Source organism: Hippopotamus amphibius, chromosome 7 (assembly GCF_030028045.1).
Source record: "Hippopotamus amphibius kiboko isolate mHipAmp2 chromosome 7, mHipAmp2.hap2, whole genome shotgun sequence".
NCBI classification, from domain to species: Eukaryota; Metazoa; Chordata; class Mammalia; order Artiodactyla; family Hippopotamidae; genus Hippopotamus; species Hippopotamus amphibius.
The window spans coordinates 4,292,188-4,311,803 of NC_080192.1; the positions used below are offsets into that span (position 1 = coordinate 4,292,188).

Genomic DNA, 19,616 nt, shown 5'->3' on the forward strand with positions numbered 1-19,616 from the left:
AAAAAATTAATTTCTCTAATATTTCCTCAAATCTTAAATCATATTTTGGAAGTTAGATTTATTGTAGTGCTAGCCTAAAGCTGTTAATCGTTTTTTACTCTATATACAATACATGTCCCTGTTGAATCTCACATTTCCCCTGTATTTACGTATATAGTACATGTGTTTCTGAATACCTGGAAAGATCTTAGGTGCTTATTTTGCATTCTGGGTTAATTCTTCCATAGCTTGGTGGAGATGCTGTCCTTTTACACATTCAGGGTTTTAACACATTTGAAGTTATAGAATTAGCACAGTTGAAATGAGGTTTCTAAATACCAGTCTCTCAAGGGAATAATTCTGGTTTTAAAAATATTGTTTTACTCCCAACTGAAATAGAGTTTGTATTTAGGTAAGCAATGTTAAATTCTTGAAATTATCTGACATAGTTTTTTTTTAAACTACATTTGTGATGAATAGTGACACAATGCCTTAAGGGTACAAGCTGTGGCGTAAGACCAGTGATACTATGTAGTAATTAATTATGTTACTTTAGGCAAGTTTCTAAACCTCTAATTTTAGTTTGTTCATCTACAACTGGGGAAATAGAAGTACTTATTTCATAGAGTCATAGGATTAAAATAAATAATAACATGCAAAATGCTTTTATAGTTCCTAGCAAATAGCTTTCAAAAAGTGATAGTCATTTTTTATTGTACTAGTCAATTTACACATTGATCTGGAACGTCCAGAATGGCAGATTAACACAAAGTGGGCTAGTCTTATGAAAGATAGGAATTTCCAGTATTAACTGTATTGACTTGTCTAATATTACTAACTTTTCATATATGTAGCAGTTGTGTCTATAAGAATCTTTATGATAATGTGGTCACTGTCTTAGTAATCACTGTCATTGATTTCTACATATTAAATTTAAGCAGGTGTAATAAGTGAGCTACCGTATGTTCCTTATTTTGCCACCTCATTAACTGTGCTAAAATTGCTTTTTGTATATTTATAAAATGTATTTTATAAATTTGATTTTTGAAGATGTGTGTGATCAGTTTAAAGAAGTCAGATGAAGATAAGACTTGTTTAACCCTACCTTCATTCAACATATATTTGTGGTTTATATCTTGTTCACAGTAACATGCCTTACTCCTTTAGCCTATATTTTATTCTTATTGTTATTTCAAAATTTAAATCAGCTTTATTTGTCATATTTTTATCTTAAGTATATTCCAGGGACTCTTATCTTCTTCCTATTACTATTATGCCACTTGAAGAATATTCCCTGTGTTTTAGGACGCATAAAACATTTGTATAGGTGTCATATTTTCACAGAAGTCATCTGATGCTTTCAATTTGTGCTTTTGGTTTTCCATGGACTTGATATCTTTCCATTGACTTGATAACGTTTTAGAACTTTCTTTGTTCAAACATTGGAAGTGACATCACAAAATGATATCTTGGTTAGTTTATAAACTGCATACAGTATATATATACTACATAATATAAATTACAGCAATTTTGTTAGCTGTAGTTTAGTCATCAAAATTTTTATAACTCAATCTTAAAAAATATTTTAAAAATTTTGTAACAAAATTTTAAAATCGAGTCTCTTTCAATACGTGTGATTATTTCATCCATTTCCCCTATGCAAAGAAACAGCAATTATTTGCTTCCTTTTCCCATAGACTGGATAGTTATTACTTTAAGTCATATATAGAAAGATCTATTTATGTTTTACCCTTTGAATATGATGTAGCAAAAAACAGACCCAGAAAAATGTCATCAACTAGCTGGTAATTTGTAAAAAGATCATTTTTGCAAAAATTAAACACATTAAACAAGAGAATAAAATGCAGGGTACAGTAAGTTGGAAAGACTGGCTACCATCTGGAATACAATGTAGTTGAATCTAAACTTCATACCTTAGAGCACATTCCACATGGATTAGAAATGTAAATGTTAAAAAATGAAACTGTAAAGGTATCAAGAGAAACTATGGGAAATTTTTTTTTTAACCTCAGAGATAGTAAGGCCTTTCCAATATGACAAAAAACCCAAAAGCTATAAAAGATAGGTAAATTCACATAAACACAAGAATTTCTTCATGGCAAAGACCACCATAAGCAAAATCAAAGACATGGCAAACCAGAGAAAATATTTGCAACTCATAGTAAAGAGCAAAATCTCCTACAAACCAATAAGGAAAAGAATAAAAATGAAGTTGAAAAATGGACAAAGGAGATGAGCAGTTATTTTCACAAAAGGAAATATAATTGCTCTTAAATGTGAAAACTAACCCTCACTTAAAATATGGGAAATGCCCACTAAAACTGCACTGAAATACTTTTTCAGCTGTCAGATTGATCAACATCAGAAAGTTTGATAACAGTTTATGGGAAAGAGAGCCTTGCATTCACTGCTGTGGGCTTGTGAATTTGTACCAGCTCTGTAAAGGGCAATTCTAGCAGTTGTACTTCTTCAGAACTTTACATACACATAAACTCACTTGTATATGAAATGATATATATACAGGCTTTATTCATTGAACCATCGTGTGTAGCAAGAAAAACTGGAAACAATTTGCACAAGACTATGTTCAATAGAATTATAATGCATTCATAGAATGGGACAGTATGCAACCTTAAATAAAAATTAAACTCTAAAGTGTCAGACAATCTCCAAGATATACTCAGTTTAAAAAAAAGTTATAAGTACATAGACTAGTGTGTAGTATGTTACCATTTGTGTAAAAAATGGAGAAAGAAGAGATGTATGTTGTGTATTTGTTTATGCAAAAGTATTTCTGAAAGAATAGATAAGAAATCAACAGCATTGATTACCTCTGGGGAGGGTAACTGGATGGTGGGGGCTAGCGATGACAGGGAAATTTTTTACTCTAGACTCTTGTATCTTTTGGATCTTGAACTATGTGAATATCTTACCCATTAATAAATATAAGAAAATGTTAAAGTATATTATTTTCCATACCAATGAATGACAAGCATAACACCAAAATTATAAAGGATCTACTTTAGCAGCTTGTAACACTGAAACAGTATCTCTTAAAACAGTTGAAGTTCATTCAGTGGAATAATTGGTTAGCCCTCAGAACGAATTTTTAATGCCAAAGAATTCCTCCTTTTCCTAAATCATACTCCCTGAAACTTTTACTTACTGCTATTTAAAAATTCCTTTAACTCATTTTTTATGAGATCCCAATTGTGCCAGCCAAGGTATTTTTTCAGGAATACATCCCCCAAAGTACGCATAGGATTACTGCACTGAGCAACCATTGTAAACTATAAGTTAAGGGATTTGCAGGCTGGAAATAGAAATTATAGTCCTTCGAGAAAAAGAATTAGACTGTAAATCAAATGAAAATAGGTTATTTGATACTAAATTTACTTTTAGAAGAAATAAATTATTTTAATAAACCTAGAACTATCAAAAAACCCCGCTGTATTTCTGTGAATTGTTGCCCATTGCATTTTTTTAAATTGAAGGAGGTCTATAACGTGGTTATTAAGAACATGGACATAGATGTTTGACCAACTTTTGGTTTAGGGATTTTAGTCCATGTGTATAGCTTTAGGCAAGTTTCTTAATATCTTTAAGCCCCAATCTATAAAATGGAAATCATATTTACCTTGCAGGATTGCGAACATAGGATTGAATAGCATATCTGCACTATGTCAAGCACAGTATGGTAAATGGTTGCAATAACAGCAGCAGTCAACCAAGCAATAAAGTAAAAAGAATCTCAGAAAATCGTTTGTACCCTCTGCTCTAAGAGGGGAAGTTGACTTGCCCAAGTATCATGGCTGGGAAGAGAGAGTTGGCATCAGAACACCACGTGTATTATGACAGATTCTTAGCTCAAAGTTCTCTATATGCTTCTCTCTCCTCTCCAAGCCAGCCCATGGATTTTTTCTTTTGTCTTACGTTTGGCTTTTATATATCGGAAATACAGGTTAATAAATGATCAGTTTGGAAAATAGAGTTCAAAAAAGGAAGATAAAACCCATACCTAACATGTCCTCTGGAATAGAATTGCCAGATAAAATGTTTCGACATACTCTTAAAAGTTTGTCGTTGTTTATCTGAAATTCAAATTTAACTGGGCATCCTGTATTCCTATTTGCTTAGACTGGCAACCATACCCTAGAAAGATCTAGTGAGTATTATGGTGTATGTGCCATGTATTTGATAACCAACTATATTACTCTTAAGCTTTATAGGTATTGGTATATGTATAATTGGGTATTTACTCTGAGATCAAATATATATTTATTTAACTTCACTTTTTTTTAATGGTATCACTATATTTTAATTTTAATCTAAAATTAATTTTAATGTGTATTATTAGATGTAGGTATTAGCTTTTCCCCCTAAATGGTTAATTACGTGTCCCAATATCATATATTGAACAATTTTTCTTTTCCTACTTATTTGATTGAATTTATTGATTTATCATAGTCTTAATTATTTATACTTTGTTCTTTTTTCACCTAGTTTACTTTGTTATCTCTAATTATTATTTGTAGCTATCTTGTGTATTTATATTATAATCCACAAAAGAATCTAATTTCTTTTAGGAAATAGTCAAGATATACATTGTAAATAAATAATTAAAATATTAGCCCACAGGCACTGTAAAATCATCATGTATAAAACTATACTCATGTTCTTCTTTCTAAATCTTGATCCCTCTCTTGTATTCTTCAATTCAATTCTTAGCACCACTGTTCTAACCAAATGAAATTCTGTTTTTTTACTCATGGCTTTCCTTGTAACCTCTAAAATTCCCAAGCTTTTCTAATTATATCACCTAAATATTTCTCAAATCTTTTTCCTTTTCTTCACCCTATGTATTATTGGCTGATTTCATACCATCACTTCTGGCTTCACTTGGACCAATCCATTTCCAGATACTTGCCAGAGTGGTCTATTTAAAGTTCATATCTGACTGTTTCTCTCTCCTGATTGCTGTCAGACTGTTCAGTGCTAATCCCCCAGCCCCTTTCACAAGCCCCATTAGTCCTCACTTGTATTTGATCCACATTCTTCCTGTAATGGCAGGAAAGAGCTTTGTGATCTGCCCTGTCTACCAGCCTCATTCCTTCCCTTCCTTCTTTCTTGAAATACAGACACAATAGCTAGAGCTCTGGGATTCATCTTGGACTACAAAATGACTTTGAAGATTGTCATGTAAGAGACACTGACACACACATTACTAGTGACACACAGTGTAGATGTAAAGTAAGCTTCATTGAGAACAACTTAAAAGCAGAGAAGCAGTGGAGCCTGTGTCTTTCCTCAGCTTGCATTCCATAGCAGTGTGCTTTGGCCAGGCAGAAACAGCATGAGCTAGAAGTGTTCCAGGAGAGGGGAGCTGCCTCCATACCACTTTATGCTTTTATGAGGAGGTCAGAGGAGCAAGCCGATCACCTAACAGTGGGCTTCCTGATCAGGGAAACTGCCTTCCAGACCAGAGCTTACCTAACGGAGTTCAGTCTGCATGCCATTGCTGTTGGTATCCAGTAGAGATCTAGTGTCCTTCCAAAGTTCAGACCTGATGAGAAAACTCACTGCCACGCTAACAGTTGGGAGGGAAGGGAGCCCTCAAGGCCTTCCAGAAAATAAAAAGCCTGTCTACCTTGAGGAGTAATCCAAGTACTAAGGATGATAGAGCAATATTTTAGGAGTCTGGTTTTTTGTTAACTATGCGGCTGGAATGTTTACCTCTGTAACTGCAAGGGAGAAATAAACTAAGTTTTCTGTTAAACATAATTAATCTAATTCTAACTAGTACCTCTGATAAGGTACAGTGAAAGCCTTCATCTCCTCTGGAAGCCTTCTGTGAACCTTCCAGGTTGGGTTAGGAACACCCCAGTTTTATGCTTCCAGATTACTCTGTTTCTATTGTCTCATTCTTTACATTGTAATGATATGTTTATATGTTTCTTTCCCCTATTAGCATGATTCGCTAAGGGTCAGTACCCTATTTTACTCCCTTTTGGTCACTCCAGTACCCAGTATAGAATGTCTCAAACAGAGCAGTCACACAGGGAATGTTTGTCTAAATGTAGGAATGAATGAGACTCCTGTTGGCTTTTTTAAAAATTAGTTCACATTACATGATTTTAGTCCTCCACAGGCTGTCTCCTCTGCTTTGAGTAATTAATTAGAAACATTTGCAAAGCATTGAGAATTGCTTTCATTTATTCCGTAAAACATATGGTTACTCATAGGACTATAAACTTCAAGCTATTTTATACCTTTGACTCCATTTAAATTTTTTCTTAGTCTCAGTTTTATATTCATCTTAGAGAATGTGATATCCTAAAATAACTCAGGCTGTTTTCATAGTATGTCTTTGACATGTGATGTCAGCTTCTTTAAAATATAGCATTATGTAATGCAAACTATGACCTATTAAATACAAATACTCTCGGGTTTTTCTTCTCAATATTGAATATGTTAGGAACTAATATATAATTTTATTTTGAACTTTTTAAATTGCTGCTAATTTGTGGCCTAGAATAGTTTAGGCCTTAGCAAAACAGGGTTTTGTATTTGAGTTTGTTGGCTGGTGTCCCTTATAAGCTAGTTATCTTATTAGTAAAGTTCAGTAAGTAGTTTTCTCATCTACAAATTCTCAGCTGTAAAAGTTGTCAGTTTGTTCTGTTTTTATCTTCTTCATGTACATTTCTCCAAGGTAAAATATTTTTAATTTTACAGACAGTAGCTCTTGATGGAACATTATTTTTGAAATCTGGAGTGATCTCTGGAGGGTCAAGTGACTTAAAATACAAGGCTAGATGCTGGGATGAGAAAGAGTTAAAGAATTTAAGAGACAGGAGAACCCAGCTAATCCAAGAATTAAAGGTAAATCCATGTTGTAAAAATTGTAGGATACCAAGTAGAGTAATTGTGTTTTTAAGTTAATTTCTTGGGTAATAAAAGTACCATGCCTATAGTTTAAAAAATTCAAAGTATGCAGAATGGAATAAAGTAAAAAATTAAAAAATTTCCCTTACGCATCCTTACTTATCAATGGTATTTGTTAAACATAGTTTGATGCATAACCTCCAGAAATTTTCTCTGTATGTGCAAGTGTATGTATTATTTTTCTGATTTGTTTTATAATAGACTTTTGTTATTGATAGTGTTTACAACAAGCTGTTCCACTTAATGTCATAACATGGACATGTTTTCATTTTAGCATATAGAGAACCACTTTACTTTTGAATGAATCCTGCCTGGTATTTTTATACAGATTTTGCTTATTTAACAAGTATCTAATAATGGACATTTTGGGTTTTGCTATTACAAATGATATAGCATTAAACTTTCTCTGGAGAGGGAAAATAACACAGTGCCTGAATAGAAATCCTATAGCCACACTGCCTGAGTTTGAATCCTGACTCTGCCACTTGCCAACAGTATGACCTTGGGCAAGTTACCTAGCCCCTTTGTACCTTTATTTCCCATCTGTAAAATGGGGGTGATAAAAAGGACTTCCTTTTAGAGTTATTTTCAAGATTAAATTAGATATTCCAGATAAAATAATTAAAACAATGCCTGGCAAAAATGTAAGCACTATATAAATGTTTTTATTATATCTTTACTTATATTTCTCAGGTGATTTCCTCTGTGTGGAGTTTCTGGGTCTAAGGATATGTGTATTTAAAATGTTAATAGATACTGCTAAATTTCCATCAAAAGAAAACTTGTAGTAGAGTGTGTATGTCCCTAGATTGCAACACTAGATACCAGCAAATTTTTTTAATCTTTACCAACCTGGTAAAGAAAACAATGCAATCTAATCGTTTGAATATGCATTCCTTATATTATAACTGAGGTTGAGCATTTACTCATGTATTTATTGGTTCTTTGTAATTTTTTTCCTCTGTGAACTTATTTCCTGTGCATGTTTTTCTATTAGGTTATTTGCTTTTTTTAAGAATTCTACTTAAAAAAATTATTTATATAATAAGTAAATTACCCCTTAGTCATGTATGTTGTAAATATATTCTCTATTCAACTTTTTTTGTTGGCTATATTGAAGTATAGTTTATATATAGTAACAGTCACCAATTTTAAGTGTATGATTCAATAAGTTTTGACAAATGTATGTAGTTGTGTAACCCCCACCAGAATTATCATATAGAAGATTTTCCATAACCCCTAAATTTCTTTGGGCTCCTTTGTAGTCAGTACCTTTCCCTGGTCCAGGGAGACCATGGCAACCCAATCTGCTTTCTATCATTATAGCTTTTTCTCAGTTAGAATTTCATATAAATGAAATCATACAGTAAGCAGTCTTTGGAGTTATGCTTTCTTCATTTAACCTAAGGCTTTTGAAATTTATGTTGTGTGTATCAAAAGTTTATTCCTTTTTACTGTTCATTATCTGTTTGATATTTGACTTGTTTTGTCATGCATCTATTTTTAATCTTTATGTAGCCAAATTTATGAATCTTTTATAACTTCCAGATTTCAATGTCATGCTCAGAAAGACCTTATTCTTTCTGAAAAATGACAAAAGAAATTCATGAATGCTTCCTTCCAAAGTATCATTTGTTGAATATTGTAATCCCACACACATACTTACTTGAAATGTCAACTTTTAACAGGTACTAAATCAGTAGAATGCTTTTAGATAATTTACTTATTTTTCCTATTTAGCTTTGTGTATACAAATGATCAAGTTTTTGCCTCAAGGAGTTATTCTGGCGAAGTTACTCAGCTAATTTTAATCTTTTTCTGTAAGCATAAGACCACAAATTATGTTTTTATCTAAGGTATATAAATATGCAACTTTTAAAGATTTTACAAATTTAGGCCTAGGGCGCAGAGAAAGTTCTAGGAAGGTGGCAACTTGAATCTGGTTGCCTATCCATGTTTATACTAAGCTCCTACCAGTGTGTCTCACCTGAACCTAGTGGAGAATTGGGTGCAGATGATGTCTTGGGTTCTGGGGGAGGCCACCAGGAAAAGCTGATGCAGGGCTTCTCTTTTGATCTTTGAAGAGTGCTGGGGAAGAATCAGGACATAGGGAACCATGAGGGGAGGTTAAATATTTGTGCCATGTGAGTATGCTTCGTCTTGAACCCATGAAGCTAAATATTAGTAGGTTGTGGCCTGCCTATTCCTGAGTTTGGGAGAGGCCAGGGGGACCAGAGAGACATCTTTTCCTCCATCTTAGAGTGGGGCACTGACAATTTTCTGTTGTAATTGCCGGCCTTTGGGTGTAGAGAATATTTGTGGGGTAGCTGCCAGTTAGGGTACCTTAATACCCAGACCTGATCCTCAATAGGCAAAGAAGTGCATACATGCATTCGAGGTGTTCCAGGAGCCATCACACTTGAACACAAAAAGTAGGAGCAATAAGGAGGTGCAATGTAGTGTCGACTCTCTCTCTGTCCCCACACACAAAAAAAGACTTTCTGGCACTAATAAATGTGTTCCTAAACTACAGGATGCAGTAGATGGATTGAAGGATAGTATTGCCATTGTTGAGAACCAAATTAATAACCTGAAGACCAAATGGAATAGTATCTCAATGGGGGGGAGGATTGCAAAGATAAGGAAATCATGAGAAAAATAGAGACTTAGGTAGACTCAGGAGACTTGGCATGAGAATAATAAGTTTCAGAAGGAGGAAAAGGAGCACAGAGGAGAGGAAATAATTAAACAAAAAAGAAGAAAATGTCTCTAACCCGAGGATCCACCTTAATTTACCAACTGAAAGGACACATACAGTTCCATGTAGGTTTAATGAGAAAAGGAACACATTAACACAGATCTAGGTGTAATTCCTGAAGTCCTAGGTTATGGAGGCAATGCTAAAATGTGAAAGTATGCCACCCCCCTTTAAAAAAATATTCCTCATACATTTTTTTAAATCAAGCTTGTATCAGACTACAAAACTAGATGAGTCTGGAATAACAGCTGTAGGCAACTGAGGGGAAAGGACTCTATCCCAAGGTATCGTTTACCTTTCCAGAATATGCAGATAAGCAGATTCAGAGATAATGTCATCCACATACTCCATGTGACAAAAATACCAGAGAAAATACTGTAAGCAACATATGGATTAGAACAGGCCTAATTATAATAAATGAATAGTGCTAAACTAACTCAGCAAAACTGGGAGCTAGAGATGGAGAGAGAAGTAAATATGTTCCAAAGGCTTTATCTATGAGGAGATGAAGAAGTAAGAATATTCTAAAGATTGTATCTTGGTAGGTTGGGGGGACAAGGGTGGGACGAGAGTGTTTAAAAGTATACTAACACAGGAACAAACAGCAGAAATAATGCATGAAAAGAATAAAAAAAAAAAGTCAGATGGAGGAAACAAAATTTTTGTTTATATCAGTCATCACAGTAAACATGAGTGGACTTCTTTTTGGCTGCATTGAGTCTTTGTTGCTGCACAGGCATTATCTAGTTGTGGCAAGCAGGGGCTACTCTTCATTGTGGTGCACAGGCTTCTCACTGCGGTGGCTTCTCTTGTTGTGGAGCACGGGCTCTAGGCGCACAGGCTTCAGGAGTTGTGGCTCACAGGCTCCAGAGCACAGGCTCAGTAGTTGTGGTGCATGGGCTTAGTTGCTCCGGGTCATGTGGGATCTTCCCGGACCAGGGATCAAACACGTGTCCCCTGCATTGGCAGGTGGATTCTTAACTACTGTGTCACCAGGGAAGCCCAACATGAGTGGATTTAAGTTTCTCATTAAAAGACCAAGATCATCATAGCTTAAAAGGTAAAACAGCTAAATGTCATGTGTGAGAAATTGTCTTAAAATTGAATGTTGAAAATTATGGGATGAGCACCTGTTAAATGCAAACAAAAAAGAACAGGAGTGACAATATCAGACACTGAATTTTAAGGTTTAAAATCCTCACCTATAGTAAGCTTTCAATAAATATTTATTGAATGAATTGAATAAAAAAGTACATTATGTATTAAAAAACAAGATCTTCATTTTAAACCTCTTTGTAGCACATAGCACCTAAATATTTAAAGTAAGAATAGTTAATAAAAGTGAAATTATAATGAAACATTTCACTATATGTAACTGAAAGGGGACAGATCTAGTAGACAAAAACAGTAACTTAGAGGAATTGGTAATACAATCAATAAGCTTAAATCCAGATTCTATTTCTAACTTATTGGCAGTGTGACTAAGTTACTTAAATGCTTTTAGGTTTCAATTTTCTCATCAATAATAACAGGGATAATAATAGTAGTTATTTTATAGCATTGTTAAAAGGATTAAGTAGGTTAATGTAAACTTTACAAAACAATCAGTGCTCAATAAATGTGAGGTATTATTTAAAATAGCTATGAAACACTAAAAACTGATCATATGCTTGTCCACAATGGAAACCTCAATAGTTTTTTTAAAGTAGAGATTTTTATAGGTCATCTTGATCATAATTTAATGAAATAGAAATAGTGACCAAAAAAAATCTTTGTCTAAAGGATGTCCACTCTCTCCACTACTATTCAACATAGCTTTGAAGGTCCTTGCCAGAGCAATCAGAGAAGAAAAAGAAATAAAAGGAATCTAAATTGGAAAACAAGAAGTAAAACTGTCACTGTTCACAGATGACATGATACTATACATAGGAAGCCCTAAAGATGCCACCAGAAAACTACTTGAGCTAATCAGTGAATTAGGTAAAGTTGCAGGATACAAAATTAACACACAGAAATCTCTTACATTTCTATACACTAACAATGAAAGATCAGAAAGAGAAATAAAGGAAACAATCCCATTCACCATTGCAACAAAAACAATAAAATACCTAGGAATAAACCTAACCAAGGAGGTAAAAGACCTGTACTCAGAAAACTATAAGACACTAATGAAAGAAACCAAAGACGACACAAACAGATGGAGAGATATACCATGTTCTTGGATTGGAAGAATCAACATTGTGAAAATGACTATACTACCCAAAGCAATTTACAGATTCAGTGCAATCCCGATCAAATTACCAATGGCATTTTTCACAGAACTAGAACAGGAAATTTTATGATTTGTATGGAAATGCAAAAGACCTCGAATAGCCAAAGCAATCTTGAGAAGGAAAGATGGAGTTGGTGGAATCAGGCTTCCTGACTTCAAACTATACTACAGGGCTACAGTGATCAAGACAGTATGGTACTGGCACAAAAACAGAAATATAGATCAATGGAACAGGATAGAAAGCCCAAAGATAAACTACAGTCAACTAATCTGTGACAGAGGAGGAAGGATATACAATGGAGAAAAGGCAGCCTCTTCAATAAGTGGTGCTGGGAAAACTGGACAGCTACATGTAAAAGAATGAAATTAGAATACTCCCTAACACCATACACAAAAATAAACTCAAAATGGTTTAAAGACCTAAATGTAAGTCCAGACACTATAAAACTCCTAGAGGAAAATATAGGAAGAACACTCTTCAACATAAATCACAGTGAGATCTTTTTTGATCCACCCCCTAGAGTAATGGAAATAAAAACAAAAATAAATAAGTGGGACCTAATGAAACTTTAAAGCTTCTGCACAGCAAGGGAAACTATAAGCAAGACTAAAAGACAACCCTCAGAATGGAAGAAAATATTTGCAAACAAATCAACAAAGGATTAATCTCTAAAATATATAAACAGTTCATCCAGCTCAATATCAAAAAAACAACCCAATCAAAAAATGGGCAGAAGACCTAAATAGGCATTTCTCCAAAGAAGACATACGGATGGCTGAGAGGCACATGAAAAGCTGCTCAACATCACTAATTATTAGAGAAATGCACATCAAAACTACAATGAGGTATCACCTCACACGGGTCAGAATGGGCCTCATCAGAAAATCTACAAACAGTAAATGCTGGAGAGGATGTGGAGAAAAGGGAACGCTCTTGCACTGCTGATGGGAATGTAAACTGATACAGCCACTATGGAGAACAGTATGGAGGTTCCTTGCAAAACTAAAAATAGAGTTACCATATGACCCAACCATCCCACTGCTGGGCATATACCCAGAGAACACCGTAATTCAAAAAGACACATGCACCCCAGTGTTCATTGCAGCACTATTTACAACAGCCAGGACATGGAAGCATCCCAGATGTCCATCAACAGATGAATGGATAAAAAAGATGTGGTACATATATACAATGGAATATTACTCAGCTGTAAAAAGCAATGAAACTGGGACATTTGTAGAGACATGGATGGACCTAGAGACTGTCATACAGAGTGAAGTGAGTCAGAAAGAGAAAAGCAAATATCGTATATTAACACATATGCGGAATATAGAAAAATGGTACAAATCAACCAGTTTCAAGGCAGAAATAGAGACACAGATGTAGAGAACAAACATGGACACCAAGTGGGGAAAGCGGGGAGGGTTGGGGGGGATGAATTGGGAGATTGGGATTGTCATATATACTTTACTAATAAGACAAAAAATACCAAATTGTACACTCTAAATATATGCAGTTTATTGTATGTTAACTGTATCTCAATAAAAGTTCTTTTAAAAAAAAAGCAAAAAAAAAAAATCTTTGTCTACATAGAAATTAAGAAATGTACTTGTAGATAGTTTGGGATCAAACAAATAATCAAGAGGAAAATTACAAAATGTCTCGAAAATGGTGAATACAAAATCTTTGAGACATAGTAAAGCTATATCAAGAGCAAAATACCTTCATTACTTAAGAAGAAAGATGAAATCTAAGGGAATTTATTACTTTAAGAAATTAGAACAACCACAAAATAAACAACTAAAACAATAACGAAAAATTTAAAGCTGCAATTAATCAAATAGAAAACTCCAAATAGAAAAGGGAAAAATGAATCTAAAAGGTGGTTCTTTTGAAAGACTAATAAAATAGATAAACTCTTTGCAACTCTAATGAAGGGAAGAAAAGTTAGAAGTAATCATATGCAGATCAGGAATGAGAAAATTAAAATAATTTTAAGAGAATCTTACAAGCAAATATTATATAGTAAAAAAAATAGAAAATCTGTATGATGTTCAGAAAAATTTGACCAGAAAAAAAGTAGAACATTTGAAAAACGAAGCAGTGGCAGGCAGTGGTATAGTTGGCTGGTCCAATACCCATCCACAACCTTTCCCTTCCTTGCTTGCCTCTAGTATAGAATCATAAAAAACTAAAACAACTTGATTTCCCAAGTTTCCTTGTAGCTAGCAGTGGCCATGTGACAGTTTTGGAGATATAAATGGGAATGTTGTTATTATCTTTTGCATTTTCTTCTTCCTGTTTTGTACCAAGAGACTGCAAGCTTGAGTATAAAAACCATTGTATTAAGAAGCTGAAAGTAAGATGCCAGTGTTGAGGAACCGTATCACCGTAGACTTTGTGTGAGAAAAATCAACCCACGTTTTTACGCCACTGCTAGTTGAATGATCTCCCATTAAAAAAAAGACTCCAGGAATGTAAAATAGTGCAGCACCTGTGGAAAACAGTGTAGAGGCTACTGAAGAAGTTAAAAATAGAATTATCATATGATCCAGCAACTCTACTTCTGGGTATATACCCCAAGGAATTGAAAGCAGGGTCTAGAATAATACTTGTACACCCATGTTCATAACAGCATTATTCACAATAGCCAAAAAGTAGAAGTGACCCAAGTTTTCATCAACAGATGAATGGATAAACAAAATATGGTCCATACATATAATGGAATATTATTCAGCCTTTAAAAGGGAGGAAATTCTAACACGTGCTACAAAATGGATGAATCTTGAAGATGTTATGCTATGTGAAATAAGCCAGTCACAAAAAGACAAATACTGTATGATTCTACTATTTATATGAGGTCCCTAGAGTAGTCACATTCATAGAGACAGATAAGTAGAATGGTGGTTGTCAGGGCCTTAGGGGAGAGAATGGGGAGTTATTTCATGGGTATAGTTTCAGTTTTGCAAGATGGAAAGAGTTCTGGAAATTGGTTGCACAGTGATGTGAAAGTACTTAAACACTATTGAACTATATACTTTAAAATGATAAAGATGGTAAATTTTATGTTATGTATATTTTGCCACAATTGAAAAAGAGCAAGACTGGTATCAGATGGGTTTACAGCTGAGTCCTGTCTAATATAATTCGAATGTTATGTAAGCCATTCTAGATCATAGAAAAAGACAGAAACTTCTCAGTTTATTTAATAAAGGTATTATAACTTTAATATCAAATATTATAAAGATACTACAGAAAATAAAACTAAAGACTCACTTCCCTTGTGAGTATAAATGTGTAATTTTTAAATATCACTATAGAGGGACTTCCCTGGTGGTGCAGTGGTTACGAATCCGCCTACCAATGCAGGGGACACAGGTTCGATCCGTGGGCCAGGAAAATCCCTCATGCCGTGGAGCAGCTAAGCCCGTGCGCCATTAACTACTGAGCCAGTGCGCTAGAGCCTGCGAGCCACAATTACTGAAGCCCACATACATAGAGCCTGTGCCCCACAACAAGAGAAACTACTGCAATGAGAAGCCCGTGCTCTTTGCAAATAGAGAAAGCCCACACGCAGCAACAAAGACCCAACACAGCCAATAAATTAATTAATTAATTAATTTTAAAAAAATCACTATAGAGAATTTAGCAATGTAGTGAAAGAAAAACACATCTGCTGAATAGAATTTGTTCTAAATACATGGGCGTTTCAGTATTAAGGATCAATCAACGTACTCCATTACATTAACAAATTAAAGGCAGGAGAAAATCATATGATCATACACAGAAAGGCATTTGATAAAGTTTAGCAGCTAGACCTAAGTAAAGTTCTAAGTAAAAGAGTAATTGGTGGAAACTACTTAAATAAAATAAAACATAGCTGTAACCCAAAACTAACAAATAATTGCTTAAATGGTGAAACATAAAAACTAGTTAAAATCAGGAAGTAGACAGAGATATCTGCTGTTGCCGTTATTATTTAACATGGTCTTGGAAGTTATACTAAATACAGTTAGACGCAAAATGAAATAATTTGTATAAATTTTTGAAAAGAAGAGAAAAACTAACTTCTTGCTGATAATAAGATTATAGTTTGGGACTTCCGTGGTGGCGCAGTAGTTAAGAATCCACCCTTGTCTGGGAAAATTCCACATGCTGCAGAGTAGCTAAACCCGTGAGCTGCAGCTACTGAGCCCACGTGCCACAACTGCTGAAGCCCACGCGCCTAGAGCCTGTGCTCTGCAACAAGAGAAGCTACTGCGATGAGAAGCTACTTCTATGAGAAGCCCAAGCACTGTGACAAAGAGTAGCCCCCGCTCACTGCAACTAGAGAAAGCCCAGGCACAGCAACGAATACCCAGTGCAGCCTATAAATAAATAATTTTTAAAAATGATTGTAGTTTAAAAACTATTAGATTTAATAAGATCATGGGAGGGCTACATAAATAAACAAAACTCTGTAGTTTTTCTCTTAAGTATCAAAAAGTACCCAAAAAGGGAAAAATATTCCGCTCACCATAGGAATAAATATAAGCATAAAGGCACAGTAACTATTAGAAAACTAAAGCTTATTGAAGGACAAAACAACTGAAGGGAAAGACATTATATTCTTGGGTTAAAAGTCCTCCAGTTAATATAACTTGAATTCAAGTTCAATTAAAATATTACCAAGGATTTTTTATTTGATAAAGTGATCCCCTAATTCTTACAAATAAAGAATTTCCTGAGACTAGTCAAAAAATATGTAACAAAAGAGAGTGAGGTAGAACTTCTGTTACCAGCATACAAAATACTATGAAAAGCCATTGTAACCAAGCTGATGTAGTATTGGCATAGGAATGGACAGATTAGTGCAAAAGACTAGGAACTTCAGAAATAGAGCCCAGTATATTTGACAATTTAACATACAACTAAGATGATGTTTTAGTTTGGTGGGAAGAGGGTAGATTATTTTGTACATGGTATTGATTGGTACATCCAGGGGAAGTAATTTTGTGCCCCATATTATGACATATAAAAATAAATTCCAGATAGATTGAAAACTTGAATTAAAATATTTTAGGGGCTTCCCTGGTGGCACAGTGGTTAAGACTCAGCATTCCCAATGCAGGGGGCCCATGTGTAATCCCTGGTCAGGAAACTAGATTCCACATGCATGCCACAACTAAGAGTTCACATGCCACAACTAAGGAGCATGCCTGCTGCAACTAAGACCTGGTGTAACCAAATAATATTAATATAATATAATATAATAATATGAAAATAAGTTTATAAAAACATTTTAAATGAGGATAAAAGCCATTATAAACATTTTTTTAAGTTTAAAATGAAGACTAGCTTCTATACTATCAAAGAGCTCTATAAATTGACTTGAAAAAGTGTATACATACTTACCTATATATGTTGTTGATAGGAACATCTGGCCAAAGGATAGGATTAGGCAGTTCATAGAAGAAATCTATATGGCTGGTAAACATGAAAAAATGCTCAGTATAGAATATAGTACTCAGAGGAACACAAATTAAATTAAGGTTACTTCGTATGTATCAGTAAGACTTAGGGAAAATGTATGTGCTGGTAGAGTTGTAAAGAAATATGTACTCACTCATACATTATTTATAGAAATGTGAATTGTTGTAGTCTTTGAGAAAGCAATTGGTACCAGCTAGTGAAATAAAAACATTGAATGCCTTTGACCCATTGATCTCCCTCTGGGGAATCTCTTGCATGGAAATAAAAACACCAGTATTTAAGGGTATACATACAAGTATGTTACTGCAGCACTAGTTGTGGCAAAAGTCTGGAAACAAAGTGAATGCCCATCATTAAGAGAAAAGTTACATAATTTTGTTACAGTCACACTGTGGAATAATATACAGCCATTAAAAGAATGAATTTAGAACTTTTATCAGTTGACTTTTGTGAGTAACTGAATGAGAAAAGCAGGAGGCAGAAAAGCATGTTTAATGTGATTCTAAATTTGCAAAACAAAACTGAAAAAAACAAATAGGTGAGTACATATACACGTTTTCATATACGGATTAGGAGTAAAAACACAGAAGAACATATACTAGGGAGTTAATTTGATTGAGCAATAGGGTGGGTGAAGGGCGAAGGAAATGGACGAGGCAGGACAAGGATGCACTAAAAACAAGGCAGCACATATCATACGATCTCATTTATGCCACCTTATGTGCCTTGGGTGGAGCGTGACTCCCCATTCTTCATTTTTGTGCCTGTTTCCCGTTAGGAAGTGAACTAGCTTTTTGAGGCTGCTGTATGGCATCTTGGTTACTCCAGATGACTTATGTACTTAATTGCCCAGTCTTTTATCAGAAGAAGGGAAGGTGGAGTGTGGATGTGGTTATATGTAAAAAGCAGTGAATTATGATGTATGAAGCACTGTGAAAAGTGAAAGTGTTGTCTATTATAAAATGTTACTATATTTCCTTTCCTTTTTAGGATTTAATGAAGACTCTTCGCAAGGAAGCAGATTTGAAACAAATACGGACTCTAGTACAGGGAACTCATACACGACTCAAATATTCACAAAGTGAACTAGAAATGATTAAAAAGAAGCACCTCGCTGCTTTTTACCGGGTAATATAGACTTACATAAAATTTGATGAAAGTTGGAACCAAGACATAGAATTTCAGGAATTACATTTATAAAGCACCATGTAATTTTTATACTTTTCCCCATTATTGAGTTATATTATAGTCCTTTAAGTTACTTTATTTTTATGGTTGTTAATGTCATTATCCAGTTGTAACTGAATTTACCTTATCTCACAGATTCTCTTTTTATTCTAAATGATACCTATCATGTTTTTGGCTTCACTATATAAAGCTAAAATAGCCATGTTAAAAAGACATTTTTTTCTCTTGTAATCAGGAACAATCTCAGCTACAAAGTGAACTACTAAATATTGAGTCTCAATGTACCATGTTGAGTGAAGGAATCAAAGAACGGCAACAAAGAATCGAAGAATTTCAAAGAAAGATAGATAAGGTTATGGATGATATATTTATTACTAAATGGCACGTGGAATATAGTTCTAGACCAGATACCAAATTTAGGGCTTCTTCAGTATGTGCTAAAGCAAGGTTTGATTAATGCTAAGTTTTATTGGTTTGCTAAGTTAATTTCCTTGTGTTTTTTGAGAACCACTATTGCTTATCTCAAGAAACAGTAACTAGTACATGGTTATTCTCTTCAGCTCCCTAGCCTGTCCTTGTCCATTGTAAAGTCTGCAGCCACTTTCTTTCTCTCACTGCCCTTAACACCAAGAAGGAAAGAACTTTGTCATTTGTGTCATCTTTTAAGGTTGTATATTCACTCAGTAATTTTTTCTTGCACATTTATTATATCCCAGTTACAGTTGCTTGGCTCTGGGGCACCAAAGATATGATCATCTAGCCTCTGCTTATAAAGTAACAAGAACTTTCTAGTTTAATTCATTAGACTGTTGCTTATCTCTCTAATCCTTAAAAAGTTGTTTGTCACACCATCACTCAGTAACTTTCACCCATCACCTCTAGTTCTGCCTTTTACCACATGATTTGAAACTACACTTCTGTTGCCCCTTAATTATCACTTTTCCAGGTTAAATACTCCTAATTCCTTAGTTATTTACACTTAC

At 34.4% G+C, this 19,616-nt stretch overlaps 1 protein-coding gene across 2 annotated transcripts in view; it reads left to right on the forward strand.

Annotated features, from left to right (window-relative positions):
* Positions 1-19,616, forward strand: part of SMC1B (structural maintenance of chromosomes 1B) — an 81,336-nt gene that overhangs the window by 36,709 nt on the left and 25,011 nt on the right. For both annotated transcript variants that reach the window (XM_057741945.1, XM_057741947.1), the window contains exons 12-14: positions 6,733-6,879; positions 18,436-18,573; positions 18,869-18,985. In XM_057741945.1, the coding sequence (XP_057597928.1) occupies positions 6,733-6,879; positions 18,436-18,573; positions 18,869-18,985 (402 nt within the window). The remainder of the gene's footprint in view (positions 1-6,732; positions 6,880-18,435; positions 18,574-18,868; positions 18,986-19,616) is intronic.